General features: G+C 49.6%; 2 protein-coding genes across 3 annotated transcripts in view; both read left to right on the top strand.

The window, feature by feature from the left end:
* KCNH6 (potassium voltage-gated channel subfamily H member 6) overlaps nucleotides 1-6,993 on the top strand; it is a 33,056-nt gene extending 26,063 nt beyond the window's left edge. For both annotated transcript variants that reach the window (XM_071451073.1, XM_071451074.1), the window contains 7 exons: nucleotides 1,717-1,969; nucleotides 2,407-2,600; nucleotides 3,096-3,195; nucleotides 3,742-4,029; nucleotides 4,496-4,676; nucleotides 5,526-5,724; nucleotides 6,065-6,993. In XM_071451073.1, the coding sequence (XP_071307174.1) occupies nucleotides 1,717-1,969; nucleotides 2,407-2,600; nucleotides 3,096-3,195; nucleotides 3,742-4,029; nucleotides 4,496-4,676; nucleotides 5,526-5,724; nucleotides 6,065-6,352 (1,503 nt within the window). In that variant the 3' untranslated portion in view covers nucleotides 6,353-6,993. The remainder of the gene's footprint in view (nucleotides 1-1,716; nucleotides 1,970-2,406; nucleotides 2,601-3,095; nucleotides 3,196-3,741; nucleotides 4,030-4,495; nucleotides 4,677-5,525; nucleotides 5,725-6,064) is intronic.
* Nucleotides 6,994-7,949: 956 nt separating this feature from the next.
* Nucleotides 7,950-24,240, top strand: DCAF7 (DDB1 and CUL4 associated factor 7). The gene is made up of 7 exons (XM_071451138.1): nucleotides 7,950-8,406; nucleotides 13,066-13,224; nucleotides 13,526-13,637; nucleotides 14,661-14,779; nucleotides 16,651-16,860; nucleotides 17,432-17,549; nucleotides 18,051-24,240. The coding sequence occupies exons 1-7, from the start codon at nucleotides 8,269-8,271 to the stop codon at nucleotides 18,221-18,223; spliced, it is 1,029 nt and encodes a 342-aa protein (XP_071307239.1). The 5' UTR covers nucleotides 7,950-8,268; the 3' UTR covers nucleotides 18,224-24,240.
* The last annotated feature ends 238 nt before the right edge of the window (nucleotides 24,241-24,478 follow it).

Below are 24,478 nucleotides of genomic sequence, written 5' to 3'. Positions count from 1 at the left end.
CTTTCAGGCTGGTGTCTGTTGGTGTCACAGGAGCAGAGCAGGTATCGATCCAGCTCCTCTCCACACCACCGGTTGCTAAGCAAAGTGCATCCTGCTCTCGCAGCAGGGAAAGGAGGGCATTTAAATAAACCTCGATCCATTTTAATTAGAGCCCAGAGAGGCAGCTGTTTGTTAGCAAAGGGGGATCAATGGCGGAGCTGTGCTGGAGAGGCACCGTGTCTCCGAGCCGACAGTGCCAGGGCTCCGTGGGGATGAGGATGCGGCTCAGCCGAGGTGTTCTGGGCTGGGGACTGCACTCACAGCCCTGGGATTCAGTGCACAGACACGATGGCCCAGCCAGCAGCAAGGCAGAGGAATGAGAAAGGATAAGGCAAGGAGAGACATGAGGCTTCATATTCCTGGACTCTTAGCCATGGGGAGGTTATCAGCCCACTCATTCCCTGCTAATGCTCCTTCTTTTCCTTAAGATTTGATCCTGAGCAGCATCAGGACACAGATTTGTATGAATTCAGCATCTCCCTCTAAAGTTGCTGCTGCCACGTGAAACAAGTGGGCAGCATCTGGGGGTTTGCTGCTGGGAGAGCTTTGAGTTAAACCTTTCAGGTGGAGGGGGCAACCTGGGCTGGACATCAGTGGCAATAATGAGAAGCAGTGCCACCCTACCCAAGCACAGGTGCTCTTGGCTTAGTACAAACCCAGGTCACACATCCCCAGGGAGAGCTGAGCTTGCAGCTCAGCCATGCTGCTGCTCACACCAATTCCTGCTGGCTGCTGCAGAGACACAGCGTGATCTCATCAATCACCCCACAGCCTGATCAATTCGTCCACCCCTGATTTCCCAGTAGGGAAACACTTCTGCTAGCATGGGAGATCAAGCTGAAGCCAGGAACAGGTCGTGCTCACCAGCCCCAGCATGGCTGTTCCAGATTTGGCCACCAGCGGGATGTGAGCAAAGAGGACAGCAAGGAGGACCCCAGGGCCATATGCTGCTCTCCAAAAAAAACCCAAACCCAGGTGGTTTTCACCTTGGCACTGTGAGTCATTGGTGGCAGCAGCTTTCTCCATATTGTGAGTTTTACCTTGCTGTCACCTTCAGATGCAGCTTTTGTTCAACATGAGGTATTTGCACAGGTATATTTAGCTGTCAGTGCACACAACTGTCCTGTGCTGCTGTTTCTTGGCATTCAGGCAGGTGCTGTTTAATTAAGGTTTTTGTGCTCTTTGTGCCAGTTTCTGCTCTCATTCATCCAAGATTAGTGGGCGTAAAGAAGAAAAAGGGGATATGCCACCAGTGGGTATAAATAGATTGAGCTGGTTACTTTTAATTATTGCTTGGGAGTGCTCTTGTCCCCAGCCACAAGCAGTGAAAGCCAGCGACAGGCAGGGATCCACCAAGGGAAGATCAAAAGATGATCGAAATCACGGAATCACAGAATGGTTTACGGTTGGAAGGGACCTCAAAGCTCAAACTGTCCCACTCCCTGCTATGAGCAAGAACATCTTCCACTAGACCAGGTTGCTCCAAGCCCCATCCAGTCTGGCCTTGAACTCTTCCAGGGATGGGAAAATGTCCCCACCTTTGGCTTTCCGGGCACACGGTCTCCCTGTTTGGCCCCATTGTTTCATGCTGAGTGCCCTACAGCCTCTCTCAGCTCTGTCACAGCACTCCCTCCCAGGGACAGTGGCATGATGGCATCTCTCCCTGGCTCTCCACAGGTGCTGAAGGGCTTCCCTGACTGCCTGCAGGCCGACATCTGCCTGCACCTGAACCGCACGCTGCTGCAGAACTGCAAAGCGTTCCGGGGAGCCAGCAAGGGCTGCCTGCGCGCCCTGGCCATGAAGTTCAAGACCACTCATGCCCCACCCGGAGACACCCTGGTGCACTACGGAGATGTCCTCACCACCCTCTACTTCATCTCCCGGGGCTCCATTGAGATCCTCAGGGAAGACATTGTGGTGGCCATCTTAGGTGAAAAAGTCCTTTCTTCTGCGAGGGGTGACGGGCGAGGGGCAGAGGGTGGTGAGCAGTAGAGGAAGGGTGGAAGGTGAGGGTAAAGGACTTCCCCACATATTGGGGAAGGGAAGGTTGTTCCTCAGCATCTGATGGGTCCCCATGCCAGTGGATAGGGAGAGGAAGATCCCTGGGAGATGCCAGGGGGAAGCTGCAAAGGAATGAGGAGAGCAGGGCATGGCTCAGCAGTCTCCAGCCATCACTGATGACCCTCTGCCCTGGCTTGGTGTCACCATCACTGGTGGCTTTTACAGTGTTATCCCCAACACACAGTCAGGGTTGGGTTTGCTGGGCATCCCCTTGTCCACAAGCTCCAAAATAAAGGGTGCTGGGCCAGAATAGCTGGAGCAGTAGTGGGTGCCCACATGTCCATAATGAGCTGTCTCTTGGCACAGGGAAGAATGACATCTTTGGGGAGCCCATCAGCCTCTATGCCCGCCCAGGGAAGTCCAATGCTGACGTGAGGGCCCTGACCTACTGTGACTTGCACAAGATCCAGCGTGAGGACCTGCTGGAGGTCTTGGACATGTACCCAGCCTTCTCTGACAACTTCTGGAGCAACCTAGAGATCACCTTCAACCTGCGAGATGTGAGTGCCAGGGCTGCCCCAGGGAGCAAATGTGGTCAGTGCTTAAATTTGGCAAGTGGGAGGGCTGAAGCAACGATGTCAGGAGGTGCAACAGCCACATTTCCCAGGACATTCTCCAGGGAGTTCTGATTCCCCCACAGCAGGACACATCTACTTTTATAGTGTGTGACTGAACTTTGTCCTTTCCTGACATTTTGTTTCAGAGACCTGAAATATAGCCAAGAAGGTAAATTCCCTCCACGTTCTGTCCCACTCTGGGATGTCCTGCCACTTCTCAGGGTGCTCCTTCCCTCCCCATGGCCCTGTCACACTTACCTCAGTCTCAGAGCAGCAAGGACAGCTTCAGGAACCCCTTGAGCTCTGACACCAGTCCCGGAGGCACAGGGTGGGACGGGGCAGTGGTGAAGAGGACATGGCAAGGGCTGTAGCCCCCGTGGCACGCATGGATGGGACATGGCAGCCTTTCCCTGATGAGCAGCCCCTCTCGTTCCTCAGGCAGACAGCGTTCCCCGCTCACCCCTCAGCGAGGAGTACGACTGCACCTACCGCCGGGCTCGCCGCCGCAAGCACTCCCCGTGCCAGCCCCACAAGCCCGGTGAGTGCCCCTGGGTGGCAGGGTGGGACAGTGCCATCAGCATCCATTACTGCCCTGCCAGCCCCACAAGCCCGGTGAGTGCCCCTGCGTGGCAGGGTGGGACAGTGCCATCAGTGTCCATTACTGCCCTGCCAGCCCCACAAGCCCGGTGAGTGCCCCTGCGTGGCAGGGTGGGACAGTGCCATCAGTGTCCATTACTGCCCTGCCAGCCCCACAAGCCCGGTGAGTGCCCCTGGGTGGCAGGGTGGGACAGTGCCATCAGTGTCCATTACTGCCCTGCCAGCCCCACAAGCCTGGTGAGTGCCCCTGGGCTGGCAGAGCCCGTCTGCAGGGCAGGATTGCCATCAGTATCCATTACTACCCAGGAGCTGCCCCAAAGCAGAGGTTGCTGGTGTCTCTGTCCCTGCAAACCACCCTGCAGGCACCCAAGCTGCCTCCCCTCCCTCCCCTTGGGGTGCCCCAGCCCTGCAGGCATCCAGAGGGAATGGGGGGCTGTGTTTTTCACGTGTGGTACTCCCCAGAGTGACCTGCTGTGCTGTCCCACAGACCCAGACACGGGCATCTCTGACCCAGAGCAGTATCACACCTACTCCGAGCTCACCAACCCGCAGGAGCCGCTGAGTAAGGACCAGTGGGATGACCTGGGCAGCAGCACCTCTCCCTGCTCCCAGGCCAGTGATGATGAGGCCAAGACTGGCAGCCCTGTGAAAGCTGAGCCCTTCCCCACACCCAAAAAGGATGACTTGACTCTGCCCTCGCTCAGCCTCATCACCACCAGCGCTGGCAACACGGAGCTTGGCAAGCAGGCAGCAGAGAGCAGCCAGTCCTACACAGGTACCCAGGGCTGCAGGCTGGGCTGGCAGGAGGCTGGGGAGACATGCTTGGGTGTGGTGGCCTTGTCCTGGAGCAGGGATAAGCTGCTCATGTGCATTTGAGGGGAGCCACACTCCAAGACCAAGGGTCTTGGCTGCCTTTTGTCCCCAGCTGGATCTGCTGTGTCCTTCCTGTGCCACTCCATGTGGTGGTGGCTGTGTGTGGGTGGTGGCTCTCCATGTGTGTGGGTGGTGGCTCTCCATGAGTGTTGGTCATGGCTCTCCATGTATGTCAGGGTGGTGGCTCTCCATGTGTGCTGGGGAGAGCTCTCCATGATGTCAGTGGTGGCTCCACATGTGTGTTGGTCATGGCTCTCCATGTGTGTTGGTCATGGCTCTCCATGTGTGTCAGCTGACAGAATCTGAAGCATCTCCACTGGGGCTGGAGGATGCATGGACAAGTGCTGAGGTGTCTCCTCTCCTTCCAGCCACTCCCCTGGATATTCCCAACATGTTCAGCTTCTGGGAGGACCGGCAGGCAGCCCACCCTGCAGAGCCCCTGCAGCACATCTCGCTGGTGCACAGCTCGCAGGACGTGCCCCTGCACGGCGACTGCAGGCCAGGGCACATCGAGTCCAGGCTGGAGCTCCTGCAGGCCCAGCTCAGCAGGTGGGCAGGGGTGGACAGGACCTGGGGGACTCTGGGCCATCACTTTCTGTTTTCTAGAGGTGGCTGCAGTGGGCTCTGTGTGCAGCAACCTCTGGGACACTGCATTCCTGGGAAGGGGGTGGGAGTGCCTTGCAAATGCAGCGGCTTCTCAAAGGGCAAGTCCTGACCCTGACTGCAGCCCAGCCCCTCATCTGCTGCTGTGCCACCACCCTTGGCATCTGTCACCACTCCCAGAACCTCCCTGACACTTTGGGTTTTGCTGCCCTTGTTGAGCTCATTTCACCACACACTTGTGTTTGGGTGTCTCTCCAGTGCACCATCCTAGCTCTGGGGGACAGATCTGCCCACTCTGTCAGTGATGCTGTGACCGTGTCCTGCAAGTGGGGCTGTGCCCACTCCTGCCAGAGTTGTTCACTTCAAGGACAAGGCAGAAAGAAGAGACTTCTACTTTTCTGTTTTCTTCTGTTCCTGAGTTAAAAGTGGTTGGCACTAACCTGCCTTGCTCCATCTGTCAGCACAGGCAGCTGGCCTGGAGAATTGATCCAGATTAAAACTAACCATTGCAATTTTTTCCCCCCTCCAGGGTAATTTTAGCTTTTTTCAAATCCCTGCTCCAGATCCCAGTTTGGCTCCACATAAAATTGGGCAGAGGATGATTGAGTGTGGCAGGAGAGAGATGGCAGGATTGATCTCTCTCTCTGGCAGTGCTGGTTTGAAGCTCTCTAAAAACCTCAACAAGCAGCAGGCAAAGCATCACTGCCCTGGGGTAGCGGGATTGGCACCTCCTCCCAGTGCCTCCCCTGCCCAGCTGCAGGATGCAAAAGGGTTCTCTGGCTGCTCTGTCCCCAGGCTGGAGTCCAGGATGTCGTCAGACATTCATGTAATCCTGCAGCTCCTGCAGCGCCAGCTGTCCCAAGTGCCGCCCGCGTACAGCCCCATCTCGCCCAGCTCCCAGAGCCTGGCCATGTACGGCATCGTCCCGCGGAGCCTGGAGCCGCTCGGCCCCTGTGCAACGCTGCAGGACCAGGAGCTGCCCACCCAGGAGCAGGTAAGGGCACCCCTGATGGCTCAGCACCCACCAGGGTCCTTCCGTCCCAGCCCCGAGTTCTCTCCAGGCCAGGCACAGCCAAACACTCATTGGGCCCAGCAAAGCCACGGGGTCTTGACTTGGGAGCAGATCTGCCCAGTGCATCACTGGTTTTGGGGCACAGCTGCCATCCCCAACGCTGCCAGGTTGCCCCATCAGTAGGGAAGGAAGTGGGTTCCTCTGCTCTGAGGCTCCCTCAAGTGAAAAATAACATTTTGGGGCTTGGAGCCTGATGAGGAGAGAGTGTGGCTGCTTTATTTTGCTTTTACCATAACTCATACAATTCCTCGTTTCCCACCAGAGCCCGAGCTACACAGAGGTAGAAAAGTTCCACTTGAAATCCAGGGACTCCTTGTCAAGCGGGATGCAGCTGTCTGTGTCATCTGACAAAACCCTGACCGTCTACTCCGAGCAGGAGCACCACTCCCCACCTCTCCCCAGCCCAGAGCCTCCCCACCAAAGGGCACCAAGCACCCAGGGACTCTCGAGGGGCTCTCGTTTCCCTTCCCTCCCCGAGCACTTGGAGGCATCTTCCGAGCACCAGGACATTCAGAGACACCTCTCCGACCCCGTGCTTCCTGCAAGTTAGAGATGTGGGGGCCAGTCAAGAGGAACCTCAACTGCAAGCCCGGCCAGTTGATGTTGATTTTGACTGCAAGGGTAAGACATTGGACAATGCCATTGGCTCAGGGGTATATTTGTAGCTATCTTCTGCCACCGTGACAGGAAGGATAGAGTGGCTGGCTTCCGAGGTCAACGTTTTCCAGCGGTTCCCATAGAGTAGATTTCATTTGCACATTAGAGCGAACCTAGAACAGTTCTTACAGCCACCATCGAGCTGGTTAGGCCACGTGGTTCCCACCACCTCCTCCTTGCCAAGGCTTCTTCTCGAGAAGGGCACAAGCCAAAAGAGCCACAGCAACCAGAGGAGAGCAAATCCAGGGCTCTGGGCTGCGAGGCTGCTGTGCTGGAAACCTCTGGAGCTGGGACCACTGTGCTGGGACAAGGCTCAGCCCAGCAGAGCCCACAGAAGGGTGGTCACCAGAGGAGGAGTGTGAGATCTCCACGGTGTGGTCCAGGGCAAACTGCAGGTGGCAAGCCCAGGACAAGGACAGAGGACAGAAGCTTGTCCTACTTGATTGCCACTGAGAAGTGAAGGGCCAACAGCCCCTGCCACCTCAGCCTGCTTCAGCACGAGTCCCAGAGCACTGACTTCTCCAGCAAGGCTGATCACACCTTGCAAACCCCAACACGCATCCCACGGCTCCCCAGGTAAATCCAGCTCGTCACCGGCCTGGGCATAAAGCACAAAATTCAAAAGCACAATCCCAGAAAGCTGAAAAGCCCCGTATCCAGTCACCCGTCCCAGGCTCTCTCTTTTGATAAGGGTTCCATAGGTGCTTCCCCCTGCCACCCTTCTCTCCGCAGAGGCCGTAGGAGAAGCCCACGTAGTGCTGCCGCCTCGCCGCTCGCTCGGGTAGATGCTGTGATAGTCCTAGGCCGCCAGCTCAAGTAATGTATCGAGCTCCCTCCGAGAGTAGTCAAACTGTGAGCAGCTCTTTCTCCGGAGTTTTAGTGTACACTTTGCTAATAAAGATGTTTTTGGCACCTAATGTGAATTATGGCTGTGTTGGTTGGGAGCATCCATGAATTCATCCCGGGCATCTTCGCCCCAAGAAGGTCAAACCCAGGTTACTTCATGCAAGGAGTGTGGGGCTGGCAGAGCCCACCTGCGGTGCGGTCAAATAAACACCATAATTAACCTCTTGTTAATTAGAGATAAACCCGGGCCCGTCCGCCACTCGGCCGAGGCGGGATTCGAACTCGTGGCACACTCGAGAACCTGAAGTGGCCCCACCCGCCTCGGGCTGGCGTGACTGACATCACTGCCAGCCAATCGATCACCGACAAGGGCTCAAGATCCCGCCTCCAGTCACTGCGACCCCGGGTAGCCAATAAGATGTCGACAACGAGCGCGCCCGCCCTCCTGGACGGGGCCAAGCGCAGCCGTAGGTTACCCCAGCCAGAGCGCGAGCGTCCGTTTGGAGTGAAGGGCAAAATGACCAATAGAAAATCGAACCGGGCCGAGCGCACAGGCAGATTACCCAATAGGCAACCGACGCTCTAAATGACAGTCAAGGCATCCAACCCGCGTGCAGTGGGTGGGGCTCCCCGCGTGGCTTCCGTTCCCGTTGTGTGAGAGGCCGAGTCCCAAACGGCCTCAGCGCCGCTGCCGCCGCCGGGTCTGGGCCGGGACCGGGGGCCGAGCCGGGGCCTCCCCGTTCCCCCGGGGGCCGCGCCGCGCTTCCCCCGCCGCTCCGAGAGCCGAGCCGAGCCTTCCCTGCTGCCCGACGCCCAGGGGGCCGTGCCGTGCCGTGCCTGCTCCGCTCCCCGTCCCGGGGGCCGCGCTGAGCCTCCCCCCTGCCCGCCCCGCCTCCCCGCTCGCTGCAGCCGGACCCGTCCGCTCGCTCCCCGGGCCAGGCCCGCGGCCCCCCCGGCCCAGCCATGTCGCTGCACGGGAAGCGGAAGGAGATCTACAAATATGAGGCGCCCTGGACCGTGTACGCCATGAACTGGAGCGTCCGGCCCGATAAGCGGTTCCGCCTGGCGCTGGGGAGCTTCGTGGAGGAGTACAACAACAAGGTGGGCAGCGGTGGGCGCAGGGACTGGGGCAAACGGGGGCTGGCCCGCCTCGTCCCGGGGCTGGGTGGGCGGGGGGCAGCTGAACAGAACCGTCAGGTGCCCCCCGAAGTGCAGGCGCTGGACCAGGGTCGGGCTGGTCTCCTTCTGACGAGCCCTGGGTGCTGCTGGTTTTGGGATAACGCTGCTGCAGGGATTCTCGTGACCTCTGATCGTCGGCATTAACGACTGAGTTGACTTCAGTCACATAAGCACCGTGTGCTGTGAGTTCTCTGTGGTGTAAAGAGCTGGGAACTAAAGGTGTGAGTATGAGATGAGTGTGGATGATGCTGCTGTAGAAATAAAACGAGCTCTCCTGGCTTGGGCTTGTCTGGCTTTTTGGTCAATACAAAGGAAAGTTTGTGGCCAGGACTGAGGTTTGTACATATATGTGCATATAGGTATAAAGAATCTACCACAATTTGAGGAAGAACTTCTTTCCATGGAGGGTGGCAGAGCAGTGGAACAGGTTGGTCAAGCAGCTTGTGGAGTCTCCCTTTCTGGTGACGTTCCAAACCCACCTGGATGTGTTCCTGTGTTACCTGATCCAGGTTACTCTGCCTGGAAAAGGGGATTGGACTGGATGAGCTGAGTTCCACTCCTGCCCCTGTGATTCTGTGATGTACAGGGTGTCTGAGACTGTTGGAAATGTGCTGTTCTCATTGTACTTTCTTGCTGTGGAGGACTTGTGTTTGATAACTTTTTCATAAGTATATAAACCACTCTCAGTATTGATTCCTCAGTACTTTTCCCTGAGAACAAGGGTGTCATGAGGCATGAGATTGTATCTTCAGTGTTTCCCTGCAAAGTGTAAGTGAAGAATGTCACACCGGTAACAGAGACTGTGTTCATCTCTCAGAACACAGTCTGCAGTCACTTCTGAACAACCTTCAAGGTGCTGGTCTGGTACAATGAATTACATAGAAATAGAGATGAGAAGATGGATGAAGTTACAGAGCATCCTGAAATTTCTGTGAAACTGAAAGTTTGCCCATAGAGCTTGGTTTATAGCACGTAGCTTTGTCAAGGTGTTTAATGGAGATTGTGGAAAATACTGACAGAATGTTGGGGATAGGGCTCTGTGCAAGGGTGTGGTGACAGGGAGTGGCACGGGTGACATCTCTTAGGGTGGTTAGATCACTGCCCTCACAGCAATCCTCAATTTGGGCTTTGCTGAACACGTTGTGTAGTTCAGGCAGTGTGAGCCCTGTGTGAGAGTTGTGTCCTTTTCCTGGGGAGTGTTGTGTTCTGGGAATGCTGCTGGGGACAGGCAGGGCCTGAGCTTGAAAACTTCCAGTTTGTTCAAAGACCAACTTGGAAACATTTTTGTAGTCTGTACTCTGAGAAGGTAAAAGGGCAAATCTGCTCACCCTGCCAGCCATCACATTAATGATGGGCTCTGGGGCACACAGACTGAAGCTGCTTGCCAAGACCTGTTTGAACCCCAGCGAGTTTTGTTTCAGCTTGTCCACCTTCCCTGATGAAATCACTGCTACAAGAAGACAGATGCCTTGCTCTGGATGGAGGAATTAAATAATTTGAGGTGGTGTTTCCTAAACTTCTTGGACTGGGAAGCAGCAGTGAGCGGCTGTAACCCTCGTGGATCAGTGTCACAATGGGAGGGAGCAGTGTTCCTAGGTCTTGCTATTTAAAATGCTCCACATGCTCCTGGCTGTGGCTTCATGGACCAGGAGATATCTGTGGAAAACACCAGAAAAGGCTGATTTTTGGGATCTACCTGCAAGACAAAAGCAGAATCCAGTTCAGGAGGCAGTAGAGGTTGTGGTGTGCACAGCTCGCTCCCAGCACTGGAGCAGACAGACAGGTTCTGACCAGGTGCTCCCCAGATTTCCACCTCCTCCCAAGCAGTGCCTCAGACAAAGAGGCTTCAGGGCAGTTGTTCTGCCAGAAGGTCATTTGTTCTGTAAGATCTAGCAAAGAAAAATTGATTGAATGCTGGAGATTAATTGGTGCAGTGACATCTTTCTGATTGTACATGACCCTAAAATAATTGTGAAATGTCATTTTGGGTAGTTACTAATTAGATTAAAGTTTTGGGGGTTTTCAAACTACTGTGGACTTACTTCACTGTTCCTCCAACCATATAAGAAAAAGAAGCTGTTACCAAATTCTGCATCGTTTAGTTCTGATTCTTTTGTATCAAGTTGGAGATAAATTCTAAAAAAATCCTAAGGAATCCTGATTAAAGGTGATTCTTTACTGACATGCACTGTTGCAATTATGCTTTATGTTGATAACTGCTTGGATTATAATATGCTAAAATTAGATGTGGATTTTCCTATCTTCAAGTATTGGAGCAACAAATAAATACTTAGCATTCCTAGTTAATCACAAAACCAGTTGAGTCTGAACACACCAATTCTCATTTTCTCACTGGCAAGACTTAGAGGGAGATGTAGAATGGTTCAAATTGTAGCCAGACTGACAGCTCCTTTCCCATAGGCATTAGCCCAGTCTTACCTGGGCTGGACCTGAGGCACTCCTTTGTGCAGCAGCATTCTTGCCTCCCTTGCAGAGAGGAGAGACAGGGCTCTGATATAATCAGCATCCTAGAAAGAATTCCACGTTCCATCCCCTCGAGAGGATGAGTGGAGGGGCTCTGTAATGACTCTGTGTGGTCAAGCCCTGAGAGAAGAGTCCCAGCTCTGAATTTGCAGGGCTTGGAAGAGCAGAGCTTCTCAAGCTTTCCTCCTGCTCCCCCTGGCAGCTGCTCCAGCTCTGAGGGCTGGGCAGGCACCTGAGCTGCAGCAGCTCTGGTGGTGATAATAACAATTTCTGTTCCCTAACCCAGCCTGCACCTGAACATGTCAGAGATCAGAGATGCTGAATTGCTTCATCTTAAGGTCTGAGGAGGGGTTAAATGGGAATGTGCAGTGCAGGAATATTTACATGAACACCAGTGAAAGGGGATATTTTGCTGTTTGAGATTTGCTTTTCTGGCGATCAGGACGTTGATTGCTTTGTGTAGGATTAATACACTCATGTTGAGTGGAAAACACCATAAGCAAAGGAGAAATGATAGAGGTCATTTGTCTTCTGATCCTAACCTTGCCATAAGATTTTCTATCACCAAGGACAATGTGCTTCCTTTGTAAAATCTGCTTAGTACTCCTGATCCCTAAAGGAGTTAGAAAGCTATTTGTCAATCACTTTGGAAGTCTGGGAGATTTTTGACTGATTTATACTAGGGTGTGAAGGATCATAAGGAGCAGTTGTAATAAAGAGAGGGCAAGACAGGCTGTATTTCAGTTTTTGGAAGCATACTTGGCTGCATCTTTTAGTGTTTGTTATGAGATGGAAAGGATAGAGCTTCTCATTGAGGGGGGGGCAAGGCTCTGCATTTAAGAAAATCTCTAAATGAGCTCATAAAACTGCAAATTAATTAGAGTTTAAGATCCACATAAGCATTTGTTGGTTTTCTGTTATGAGGGGAAAATATGATAAATTTCCCATCTAGCTGAAATGTGTAGTTGATTAGACAAATTGCTTATCCCAGGATAAACATAAATTTAGGATTTTTTCAGATAAATATCTTAGAAAAAGTCCATTAAACTACTATTCCCAGGAGGAAGCTGCTGTGTGGAAAGTACTAGGAAATTCCTACTGTGAGCAGCTTACAAACCAATTGCAGTGAGTTGTCCCCATAATGTTTGTGTTTGAGCAGCATTTCACACAGTGGGACTTTCATCCTGTTTGGGTCCTGTAGTCACTGCAGGTTAAACAAGTCCTCCCAGCACCTTTTGTTCTCTGTGCACTTTCTGACATGTCAATATTTTTCTAATAACATCATGTCTGGGACTTGAAGCATTCCTTCAGGTGCTGTCATGGCCAGGCTGTGTGGAGATAGTTTCTTGTTTGCTCTGTTTTGCATCATTCTCACAATGGGGCAAGTTTAGCCCTTCCCCCTGACACATCAAGGTGCAAAAATTCTAATTTGGGATTCAGTTACCTAGAATCTCTCAGCAGACCTGCTTTCTTGGTCTGTTCACACAGTTGAATTACGTAACCATTTTATCTCCCCAATATTTTAAGTTTGAATTCGGGTTTACTTTCTTCCTCTCTGATGTGATTCATTTATGAGTTTTTCATGCACTTGTGACAGAACATTTTGGGTCATGTGGTGCTGAAAAAGCTTGCCAGCTACCTGCCATGATCCATCACAGTCTGCAAGGTTGTGGCCAAGAATTCCATGATATTGCACTTCAATTGTGCAAACTCCAGCTTGTTTTGCTCTCTGAAGATGACATTGTCAGCATCAGTTCAGTTAAGGATGAATTGGAATAATGTTTGTGCAGTTTAAGTGTGTGATTTAAACTGGGCTCTGTGATGTGGAAAAGAGAAGGGTGGTCTTTAATCCTTCAGGATTGGATTTCAGTTCATTTGGGATCATCTCTTCAAATCAAAGCACTGTATGGTTATGGATATTCTCTTTACTTATATGCCCCAGCAGCACTTAATGATTTCTCATTTCATTGACATGATGATCCTTTTGTGTCGTCCTTGAGGTGACAGAAAATGTCCTGAAACACCCTCACTCTTAATGCTGTCATTAGAAATGAGTATTTTGATTAAATGCTTTCTTTTAAAAATGGTTTCTCACAGGTGCAACTTGTTGGTTTGGACGAAGAGAGCTCAGAATTCATTTGCAGGAACACCTTTGATCACCCCTACCCCACCACAAAGCTGATGTGGATCCCAGACACCAAGGGAGTCTACCCAGACCTGTTGGCCACCAGTGGTGACTACCTGCGAGTGTGGAGGGTGAGTAAATCCTCCCTAGGAAAAGATGAACCATGAACACTGAATTCTGTTATATATTGATCTCTTTTTCACTCAAAACAAGATTTTCTTGACTGCAATAATGTGACTGTTTGAGGACTATAAGAGAAGCAGAATTATCATGGCAATTGCTGTTTTAATCAGCTTATTGAAAATGGAGCTGGTGGCTGTGTTTTGTAAAGCTGAGAGGAAAGAAACCTGGGATTAACTCCTAATGTTTTGTGCCAGGGGAACAGGTCAGGTGATGTTGCTTTTTAAGTCAGATGTTTCATTTTCTCTGAAGGTGGGTGAAACTGAGACCCGGCTGGAGTGTTTGCTGAACAACAACAAGAACTCGGATTTCTGTGCTCCACTGACATCATTTGACTGGAATGAAGTGGATCCTTACCTGTTAGGTGAGACTGACAAAATGTTATGGTTTTGGCACACTTTTTAATCGAATCTGATCAAGTCTGTGGCTGTTGTGCATGTCCACTGGTTAATTAACCACAGACTGCATTGTAGAAACTGCTGTTGTTTTACATTAAAACATGAAAACAATCATCTCAATCATGTCATGGGGGCTATTTTTTTCATTGAAAGGTGCCCTGTTCAGTGCAGAGTGGTCACTCAGGTTGGACTAGGGACATTTGGGGACAGGGAGTCTTGGCCTTCAGGGCTGCTGAGCTGTTGCTGCAGTTCTGAGTAAGGATGTCCATCAGCTCTGTGACTTATTTCAGGGTGTTCTGCAGTGGATTTGAAACTGTGCACTGAGCTGTGTGTTTTGTGAAGCCATTTCAGCAGGAGGAGGAGAGCCAAGAGTCCTTGATTCAGCTGGAGGAGGGGGCTGAACACTTAAGGTTTAATTATAGCCTCCAGGAAAAATTGTGAATCCAGGATGACTGATGCAGAGGTTTGTTTCCCAGAAGGGAACAGCCATTTATGTCAGGGGGATTTGCCCAGAGATTAACAGTGATAATATGTCCTAGTAATTATTTACTACATTATTTATTTTTTGTGTGTTACATGTCTCATCTCTTAAGAGCTTTACTGCTAACCCCACCTTCAGCCCACATCAGCAATCAATTAATAATAACACACCATCAAAACACTGATTGAATTTGGGGTTTGGCACACACAAGAGATGTACAGGATGGGAAAGCTGATCTCACAGTTGCATCAGGCTTTGGAATAGATTGAAGCAGACATGAGCTATTTACACTTGATTCCTGTGTGGAAGGCTATTTCTGCAGTTAAAAGGTTTGGGTCATTTAAATGCATGGAAGACTGCTGCCTGTTTGACATTCTTGATTTTGGTTCTATGCTGTTCTCGTGGCTATTTTGATCTGTAGATGTTGGGGGATGTTGCATTAACCCAGGAAGCAATTAAATCATTTGTGACAATATTAATTTTGCTAATAGAAGTGGTTTTGTTTCAGGTACCTCTAGTATTGACACAACCTGCACTATTTGGGGTCTGGAGACAGGACAGGTTCTGGGAAGAGTAAATTTGGTGTCTGGCCACGTGAAGACCCAGCTTATTGCACATGACAAAGAGGTGAATGGGGGGTTTGATTGTTCACATTGCATCTTCTAAAAGCACTAGAAAAGGAACAGAACTTTTTTTTTTTCTTGAACAATTTAATGATTCAAAAAGATCATTTATGTAAGTTTGTATACAGATTTTCTAAAATTATATAGTTTTGAGTACCTAAATACTACTGGCTATCGAAACAATTCTTTTTACTCATCATAGACTCTTGACTTAAGAACATGCTTGTTTTAACCTGCTGTGCCAGGTGTCAGCTGTACTGTGCTGTGCCAGGTGTCAGCTGTACTGTGCTGTGCTGTGCCAGGTGTCAGCTGTGCTGTGCTGCGCCGGGTGTCAGCTGTACTGCACTGTACTGTACTGTGCCATGCCATGCCAGGTGTACTGTGCTGTGTGAGGTGTCAGCTGTACTGTACTGTGCCATGCCAGGTGTCAGCTGTACTGTGCCACGTGTCAGCTGTACTGTACTGTACTGTGCCGGGTGTCAGCTGTGCCATGCTGTGCCGTGCCAGGTGTCAGCTGTGCTGTGCTGTGCCGTGCCAGGTGTCAGCTGTGCCATGCCAGGTGTCAGCTGTGCTGAATTGTCCTGTGCCATGCCAGGTGTCAGCTGTGCCGTGCCAGGTGTCAGCTGTGCCGTGCTGTGCCATGCCAGGTGTCAGCTGTGCCGTGCCAGGTGTCAGCTGTGCTGTGCTGTGCTGTGCTGGGTGTCAGGTGTACTGTACTGTCCTGTGCCGTGCCAGGTGTCAGCTGTGCCGTGCTGTGCCATGCCAGGTGTCAGCTGTGCCGTGCCAGGTGTCAGCTGTGCTGTGCTGTGCTGTGCTGGGTGTCAGGTGTACTGTACTGTCCTGTGCCGTGCCCGGTGTCAGCTGTGCCGTGCTGTGCCGTGCCAGGTGTCAGCTGTGCTGTGCCCGGTGTCAGCTGTACTGTGCTGTGCTGTACTGTACTGTGTTGTGCTGGGTGTCAGCTGTGCCATGCTGTGCCATGCCAGGTGTCAGCTGTGCCATGCCCGGTGTCAGCTGTGCCATGCTGTGCCATGCCAGGTGTCAGCTGTGCCATGCCAGGTGTCAGCTGTACTGTGCCATGCCAGGTGTCAGCTGTGCCATGCCAGGTGTCAGCTGTACTGTGCCATGCCAGGTGTCAGCTGTGCCATGCCCAGTGTCAGCTGTACTGTGCCATGCCAGGTGTCAGCTGTGCCATGCCCAGTGTCAGCTGTACTGTGCCATGCCAGGTGTCAGCTGTGCCATGCTGTGCCAGGTGTCAGCTGTGCTATGCTGTGCCATGCCAGGTGTCAGCTGTACTGTACTGTGCCAGGTGTCAGCTGTGCCATGCTGTGCCGTGCCAGGTGTCAGCTGTGCCGTGCCAGGTGTCAGCTGTGCCATGCTGTGCCATGCCAGGTGTCAGCTGTACTGTGCCACGTGTCAGCTGTACTGTACTGTACTGTGCCGGGTGTCAGCTGTGCCATGCTGTGCCATGCCAGGTGTCAGCTGTGCTGTGCCAGGTGTCAGCTGTACTGTACTGTGCTGTACTGTACTGTGTTGTGCTGGGTGTCAGCTGTGCCGTGCTGTGCCATGCCAGGTGTCAGCTGTGCCATGCCAGGTGTCAGCTGTGCCGTGCTGTGCCATGCCCGGTGTCAGCTGTACTGTACTGTCCTGTGCCCGGTGTCAGCTGTGCCGTGCTGTGCCATGCCAGGTGTCAGCTGTGCCATGCCAGGTGTCAGCTGTGCCATGCCAGGTGTCAGCTGTGCCGTGCCCGGTGTCAGCTGTGCCGTGCCCGGTGTCAGCTGTGCTGTGCCATGCCAGGTGTCAGCTGTGCCATGCTGTGCCATGCCAGCTGTCAGCTGTGCCGTGCCCGGTGTCAGCTGTGCCGTGCTGTGCCCACAGGTGTACGACATCGCCTTCAGCCGCGCGGGCGGCGGCAGGGACATGTTCGCCTCGGTGGGCGCCGACGGCTCGGTCAGGATGTTCGACCTGCGGCACCTGGAGCACAGCACCATCATCTACGAGGACCCCCAGCACCACCCACTGCTGCGCCTCTGCTGGAACAAGCAGGACCCCAACTATCTGGCCACGATGGCCATGGATGGCATGGAGGTGAGGCAGCAGCTCCTCTCCCCTGGCTGCTGATGGTGGTTTGTGTTCTGGGGCAGGTGGCCTGACACTAATTTACAGCCCGGTATTTATGGCAAGGGGGCAGCATCAGTACCTGAAGTATGATTAAGGACCAGTTCTTAGTGCACTGAGGAGTTAAAGAAGTGACTTTGGCATTATAAACTTGAGCTTTATGGCTTGTATATATTGCAGCTGATTTTTAAGAGGAGTCTGTGAGCAGCTGGGCAATAATTTTCACCTAATATCTTTGAGTCACTTTGTTCTTTCCCAGTCCAGCTTTGGTTTGTTACCAAGGCTGCTTCAGGGAAGCACAGTTTGTTTGCCACTGTGGCCTAACTCACAAGATCCCTGTGAAGTCTGACTTCTTTTGAGACACATGGCACACTGACCAGCTGGAAGCTGTTCTTTAGGAGCAGGGCTTACTTGCCTACCACATTCTTTAGGAAAGAGCCATGTTTATAGCCTTACCTCAAAATATCTTGCATTTGGAATAAATTAATTTTAAAAAATGCACTTTATTAATGTAGCTGGGTTGTTTGGTTTTTTTTTGAAGGTTGTGATTCTAGATGTCAGAGTTCCCTGCACCCCTGTTGCCAGGTTAAACAACCACAGAGCATGTGTAAATGGAATTGCCTGGGCACCTCACTCTTCCTGCCACATCTGTACAGCAGGTAAGTGTGACCTACAGGGGAATCTTGGAGTCCTCTACTGCATTTGCAAAATCCTCTTCATCCTAAAGTATATGCAATTCTCTGCCTGCCTTTTGCTGAAGAATACTTGCAATTTAGAAGCTCTTTATTAGGTGACTTTCCCAAAATGTTACAGAAATAGACACCTACTGGAGTGATGAGACCAGTGCCCAAGCTGTGCATCAGCTCTGCCTAACCTCCTGTTATTTTAATGCTCCTTAGTTTTTTTGTAATGCAGTTCTTAAATGTTTTCTGCTGTTTCTGAGTTCCACTGGTCATTCATTTATCAGCTCTGTCTTGGATAATGTATCATGATCCGAGTTTGTTTTGTTAGAGCATAATGGTGTTGCTGTGTCTGGCTTGAATATGGATCAGGACTGGACCAGCCATGTCTTAGCTGGCTCCTGAGGCTCTAGGCCTGCAGTGGGCACATGTGGAGATGCTGTTTCACTGACTGTACCTGCATTTGTTGTCTGTGTGCAGCGGATGATCACCAGGCTCTCATCTGGGACATCCAGCAGATGCCTCGTGCCATTGAGGACCCCATCCTGGCCTACACAGCCGAGGGAGAGATCAACAATGTACAGTGGGCATCCACCCAGCCAGACTGGATAGCCATCTGCTACAACAACTGCCTGGAGATCCTCAGAGTCTAACTTTGCAGCTTGGTGCACAGTGAGGCAGGGCTGTGTCCTCCCCCCTCCCCTCTAAAGTAAGAACACCACCAGTCAAGTGGCCAGTATCTGTTGTTGCTTTGCATCTGCTGTTACAAGAAACTGTTACAAGAATGGATGGCAGGGGTCTCCTGTCTCTCAAGAACTCTAAAATGCAGAGACGTGCTGAGCCTCTTGGAACTTCTGGGTTCTGGTTTTCTTGTGAAATTCCTTTTTTTCCCTCAGTAAAAGTTCTGTATATTTGTTTGTTGACTGTATTAATAAGCTTGCAGGCTTTTAAGTTGCTGCATATGTCCATGTGTTTGTCAGCCAGCTGAGGCAGCACATCCACCAGTTTAATAGATGCAGGTGCAAAACAAGGTGGGGGGAAAAAGACAATGATGTTAACGGCCACCTTGGCAGGAATCTTTATCATTTCTGTTGTTGCTGCCTCTAAACTGTTTAAACGTTTGTATGTTTTTTATATATTGGGCTAACTTTCTATTGAGTAAGGTTTTTCTCCCTAATTCTTACTTTTGATATGTGATCCACTTCCATATGTCCAAAGCAGGACCTGTTCATGGATACAAACCACAGTAACACTGCAGCTCCCTGGCAGTAAAGGCCTGCCAGAATCAACTGTTGCCTTGGCTCCCTGCATCTGGTGACCTGGGCAGAATTTTCTGGTGCTGTGAAGTACAAGTACTTGTTGCACAATTTCCTTACACTTTTCTGATGCTCAAGGCAGTTGTTACTATGGTAGGTCTTATTTTTAAATTCTGACTGAGTTTGTGTGTATCCTGCAGTCGTGTTAGCAAACAGAGCAGTGATAGGTTGAGAAAGAAGATCTGTGCATGACGTGAGCTCCCAGGAGGCAAACAATTCCTGAAGAAATGTATTTGTAATGGGCTTGGGATTGACACTTCCAAATTATTCCCCCTTGGAAGACTTACCTTATCTAAATCAAAATAAAATGGTTTCACACTTTGTAGCTTGCTTGATTGGCAAATAATATGAGCAAATTTTGTGGTCAGGCTGTACTTCAGAGGTAGTGTTTGGCCTGTGTTCCTAGGAGGTCTTGAAGGGAGCAAAAAAGCAAGCTTTTTGTGAAGTGTATTTGCTTCATACTGCCAGGTCTTGTTGAATGAACAAGACAAGTCAGAAAAACTGGTCTGCTATCCAAAAGAAAGCTGGTTTTCTGAAAGAAGTTACTCCCTAATGTGATGCACAAAGGTGGATCTGGAAGGAAAGAAGCTGTGCCATTGAGGCCAAGGTTTGGCATTTGTCATCCTCCTGACTTTGGGGGATGTGCCAGAGGGCTTCTGTTTGGAATAGTGATCACTCTGCAATAATACTGTTCAATGAAAGCTGAATGCATTAGGCAAGATAAAAATCCTTGTTGGAGTCTTACTGTAACACAGGTCCTGTGCTGAAGGCTCTGCAGTTCCCTGATGAAGACATGACAGCCAGAAATGCTCTGCAAGGTGTGCAGCCCAGTTTCTATGTAAATGTCAGAAACCATCAAAATTCTTTCCACCTAATGAGTATTCACCTGCAACTGGAGGCAGATTATAAATAGCAGGACACTGGCAAACTTGCATCTTGTCAGTTTATGCAGGAAAGGCAAGTTGGGAAAGCAGCTGCTGTGGAACACTGAAGCTGACACTGAGAACACTGTCAAATACAGAACAGAATCTGCAAAGTTTTGTCATTCTGGACACAGAGAAATACTCTTCTGCAGGCTGCTTCTCACCGTGGAGCTCAGAAAAGCATTGCCTCAGGAATTTGATAGGAATTCATTAGGGGCAGCTGTATTCCATCATTCCTTTTGATAGCAGAGAACCAGGAGACCAACACTGTGCCAGCTGATGTTTTGTCAGTGTGTTCAGTTGTGGGATTTCTGACAAAGCTTGATTTGACTTGAAGGTCAATTTTTCTTATTAGCAGCACTACTGAGAGTAGTGTGTTCCACAGGCAGGCTTTAGCTAGATGTCAGAGCAGTGTTAGCCAAACAATCAAATAGCCAAATGCTATTTCTGCAATAGCACTTCATCTGAAACTGGAAAAAACTTACATAGGATGAAGCAAAAATTGGGGTTTTCTTAGCAGGTGTGGCTAATGGCATTCACAGCTTTAGGAGTCATCTGAAATACATTCACAGGCTTGTCATGCTCTGTTTAATTACCAATGGCAGGCAAGAGGTGCTGTTACTGAGAGGGAACTACCTGCAATGTTCGTGCTTTCCATGTCCCCTTTTTGCTTCAAAGTTTATTCCTGTACAGATGGCATGAGTCAAAGATGAATGAATGCTAAGATAATGGGAGCCTGTATAAAGGAACTCATGGTCTGAATAGCCAGGTAGATTCTGCTTCTGTTGGAAATCAGTCCTGTTAGGGACCTAAAGAGGACCCAGTGTCAGTTCTTGCATCCATGAAACTGATGGAAGTCTGTTTGTGAAATTGTGTACTTACCCCAAATGCATCAAAGGCAAGTGAAGGAATCTTGGAGACTCCAGTGGATTCTAAATAAAGCCTATATCCTGGTTTTTTTTTAGCCAGTTGGGATACCTTCTGGATCTACAGCATATTGCTTTGGGCATAATCCATTGTCATTCTTCACAAGAAATTACATTGAAAATCACTAGAGACTGTTTTGGCACAGGGAAATAATACTTAAAATAACTTCAAAGATGTCACTTGAAAGGTTAATGAGTGAAAAGACATGAAAATCCTCATGGGTGAGATGTTCTGTAGTGCAAATGACACTTCTATATAGAAAAGGAAGGGAAAGACTTTTGTGCCCTTTTGCCAGCAGCTGCTGACCCAGTGCCAGGGAGGGAATGCTCTGCTTGGTGTTTGTGTGCAAGACAAAACAAACCCTGACAGTTGTCCCTGGGGCCTGTGAATTGAAATACACAGATTATCACAATTCCCCTGTTTGACACTCAATTTTGTAGGGTGTGAAGCCCCCATAAGCATTATTTTTTCCCAAAGCTCATGGAAATAAATACTTTGATATTCAATTTCTGTTATTTGGTGCTTACTGCACAAAGCAGAGGATGCAGAACAACTGCTTGCAAATACCTCATGTTTTTTGAGTAGAAAGTAACATTAAGGGAAGAGTGAACACAGGTGAGGTGAGCAAAGCAGAAAAGCATGTGCTGTTGTTGGTAGAGGCCAGCCTGGTTCTGGGACAGAAATAATTCTGAGTTAGGAAGTTCTGTATCACTTCTCCAGTTGATTAATTCAAGAGACTAAACTATTGTTTGGTTGTTATGTTCTGTTTAAACCGAGCTTTCCACAGATTCCTACTATTATGTGGGCAACCTGCTGGCTCTCAGCCAGGAGCTGTTGATGATGTAAGATTTGTTAGGGTGGTGAAAAACCTGCAGTTAACAAGTTGAATGTTGATTTAGTGTGTAGTGTGCCAGCTCTGTGAACTGTCTCAATGAGGAGGGCCATGGTAGCTTGCATCTGTGGGAATTGTACTTGTGTGTGCAGGGATTTAAAAGGCAAGGATTGGAGTGCTTTGACAATCTATTTAGAAAGAAAACACAGTGGTTTCAAATAATATGAAAGGAGACTGCTAAAACAGGTTGTTTCTTATGGAACCTTGAAATGTATTTAACGGGGGAGGCATTGCCTCTCATAAGTCAAAGTTAATGATCCTTTCAAAACTCAGCAGTAATTACTCTACTGAATGTTCTGGATAATAGTGAAAAGCTCTATTTTTGCCTCGTGGTGCAATGAGAAGCTGCCTCAGTCTGTAGATCACAGCCTGCCAGGGACCAGGTGAGGAATTCACAGATGTTCTCGTGCTTGTTGTCAATGGGAATAAGGAGCTGAGTGTGTCCATTTTGTTCTCTTGCAGATGGCACTTTAACAAGTATATTTTTGGTAAGATTAGGAGGAGAGTGATCTTTTCCTCAGCCCTTGTAGGGTAGGCATTTGTGTTGTGTAGAAAATGTTAAATAACGACTGTCACCAAAATCCTAAACTGGGGATGTCATGGACCCTCACTTGTTTTTACTGAAAGCCAAAAATATGAGCACTTGACAAGGCTGTAAATGTTAAACTGAAGCTTCATGTTCTGAGACTGACACTGTCCTGTAAGGCCAACCCAAGGGATGTGCTGCTGCATGTCCCCCAGAGAGTCCTTTTTGTTTAGGAACTTTGTGGTGTTTGGGAATCCTCTTCTTTACCATCAGAGCACGATGGTGACAGTGCTGGGTTGGTTGTGTAGGGATGTGCCTGAAGTCTTTGGATAACTTGAATTTTGTGAGAGAGAAACTGCAGCTGCTGCCTGGGAATTCCCACAGCCTGAACCATTGAACTGACCAGCTGGTTAGTGGTGTTTTAACCCTTTCCAGACACACTGGGAAGAGTGGACAGCAGCACAGCCAAGCTCAGGGCTCAGCAGGCTGCACAGCTCCAGTCCCATCCAAGTACTCAAGGGCTGAGTTTTCCCACTGCTGGTAGCAAAGTGGTTCCACCACCTCAAATGCCCAGTTCTCCTGTCAGGTAACACAAATTCTCCCCAACGTGTGTTTCCTGCTTTCTGCTCTCACAGCAAGCCTGTACCTGCTGTTCTGTGGACATGGAAAGCAATGAGCAAGTCACTGTCAGCTCTGCCCCAGTTTCTCTTGATCTTTGCAGGGAGTCCAGGGAATTAATTGTATGTGGCACTTAAAGAGCACTTTCTGATGCAGCTGTACTTCCCCTGCTTACCCAAGAAGAGTCAGAAATGTTTCATTCTTGAGGGTATTGAGGAGAGTTGAGGATGCCCCTGACTCGATTTGTTTTCTGGAAGGGATCTCCAGAAGTTCCAATCACCTTTCACCAGCAGTAAAAAGAACAGTAATTAGAAATGCAGCTAAATACCAGTCACTGAAGGCTCCTCTGGTGATTCATGGCAGACACCAGGTGCAAAGGGACTTGTGAGAGTTGCTGCTGCCTGTTTCAGGTGACAAGTGTGTCTGCCAAGGACCTCAGTGGCCTTTTGTGCAGCCTCTGATACTTAGCATCAAGCAAGAATTTCCACAGTCATAAAGAAATTATCTCAGTGGCTTCCATCAAGCTGGTTTCTTTATAGGAAATCTAAGAAAATTAAGGAAAAAAAGCTACTTAATGACAAAATATTGTGGCCATGTGCAGCTGTAAACCTGTGGTCCAGCTCCCATTCCTTGGAGTTTGCTTTCCATGGGCAACAAATGCAACTCCAGCCCCTCTTAGTGCTGAGGGTGGGTCTGGGGGATCTTAGCAAGGCAGAAAGGCAAGAACCAGAGCAGGACAGAGTCCCAGTGCAGCTGGAAAAAGATCTGTTGCTTTTTTTGACAACTTGGGAAATAGGAATTACGAAATCTACTATTTAAAAATAACCTTTTTTTAACCCTCGGGTTTGCTAGCAGTGTAAAATGTAATTTAAATCCATTGCGCCGAAGCGTTTTTGTTACCAGTAGCCGAGTAGGAGATTCTACTTTTAGGTGTTTTCCCTTCTGCTCTTCCCATTCACAGTCCTGTTGTGGTAATTTCCTGAAGGTGTAATCTTTGTAGCATGATTGTACAAACATCCATATGAGATTCCTGACTTCTTGTTCTCACTAGAGTATGTTAAAGCAATAGTAATTTTACTTCTGTCCTTTTCTCCACCTGCAACTTCGCTACTATTCTGTCCTAGAGGAGTCCCAGTATCCTGCTATTCAACAGACATATATTGTTGACATGGATAACTGCAGTGTCCCTATATTCCTTTATTTTTATGGAGAAAATATAAAAGGGTTTGTTACAATGGATTTTAACACCTGAGTCATGGAACCATATTGTTGAAACTGTAAATTTTAAGGCAATTTTCTGAACTCGCTTGAAAGTGGAATGTTGCATCCTTTTATGCTATTTCCTGCTTCCTATGTAGTTTTATTCAGATTTTTTAACCTTCTTTCTAAGTTTCAGCCTCCTGTGTATTAGGTACAGTATTTTCTGCCTTTCATACTTTGTAATAAAAATGGAACATTTGTAGATTGACTGCAGTTCCCTGTGTGATGAGTGAAAACGTGGGGGGAGCAGGGAACCACAAAGACCCTTCCTTCCTTCTGTGTGGACTTGGTTGCTGTGAGAGGAGGCTGATTGCTTTGCCTTGCCTCTGCAAAGCTGGTGAAGTATATTGATCCCTCATCCTACAAATACCCACCCAAACTTGATCATTTCAGCTACTCCTAAGTTGCAAGTTTCCCCAAATACATTATTAGGAGCCCAGCCACGA

The sequence above is a fragment of the Agelaius tricolor genome, unplaced genomic scaffold, assembly GCF_023055355.1.
Source record: "Agelaius tricolor isolate 1412-34295 unplaced genomic scaffold, bAgeTri1.0.p SCAF_31, whole genome shotgun sequence".
Lineage (NCBI taxonomy): Eukaryota > Metazoa > Chordata > Aves > Passeriformes > Icteridae > Agelaius > Agelaius tricolor.
The sequence above is the reverse complement of the archived record's forward strand: the minus strand, read 5'-3'. Positions and strand labels throughout refer to the sequence as shown.

What these genes read in the sequence shown, in the direction of transcription:
- DCAF7 (XM_071451138.1), top strand. Translation starts at nt 8,269, where the DNA reads ATGTCGCTGCACGGGAAGCGGAAGGAGATCTACAAATATGAGGCGCCC. An exon ending in TGGAGGAGTACAACAACAAG is followed by an intron (nt 8,407 to 13,065) that starts GTGGGCAGCGGT and finishes GGTTTCTCACAG; the next exon opens with GTGCAACTTGTTGGTTTGGA. An exon ending in CTGCCACATCTGTACAGCAG is followed by an intron (nt 17,550 to 18,050) that starts GTAAGTGTGACC and finishes GTCTGTGTGCAG; the next exon opens with CGGATGATCACCAGGCTCTC.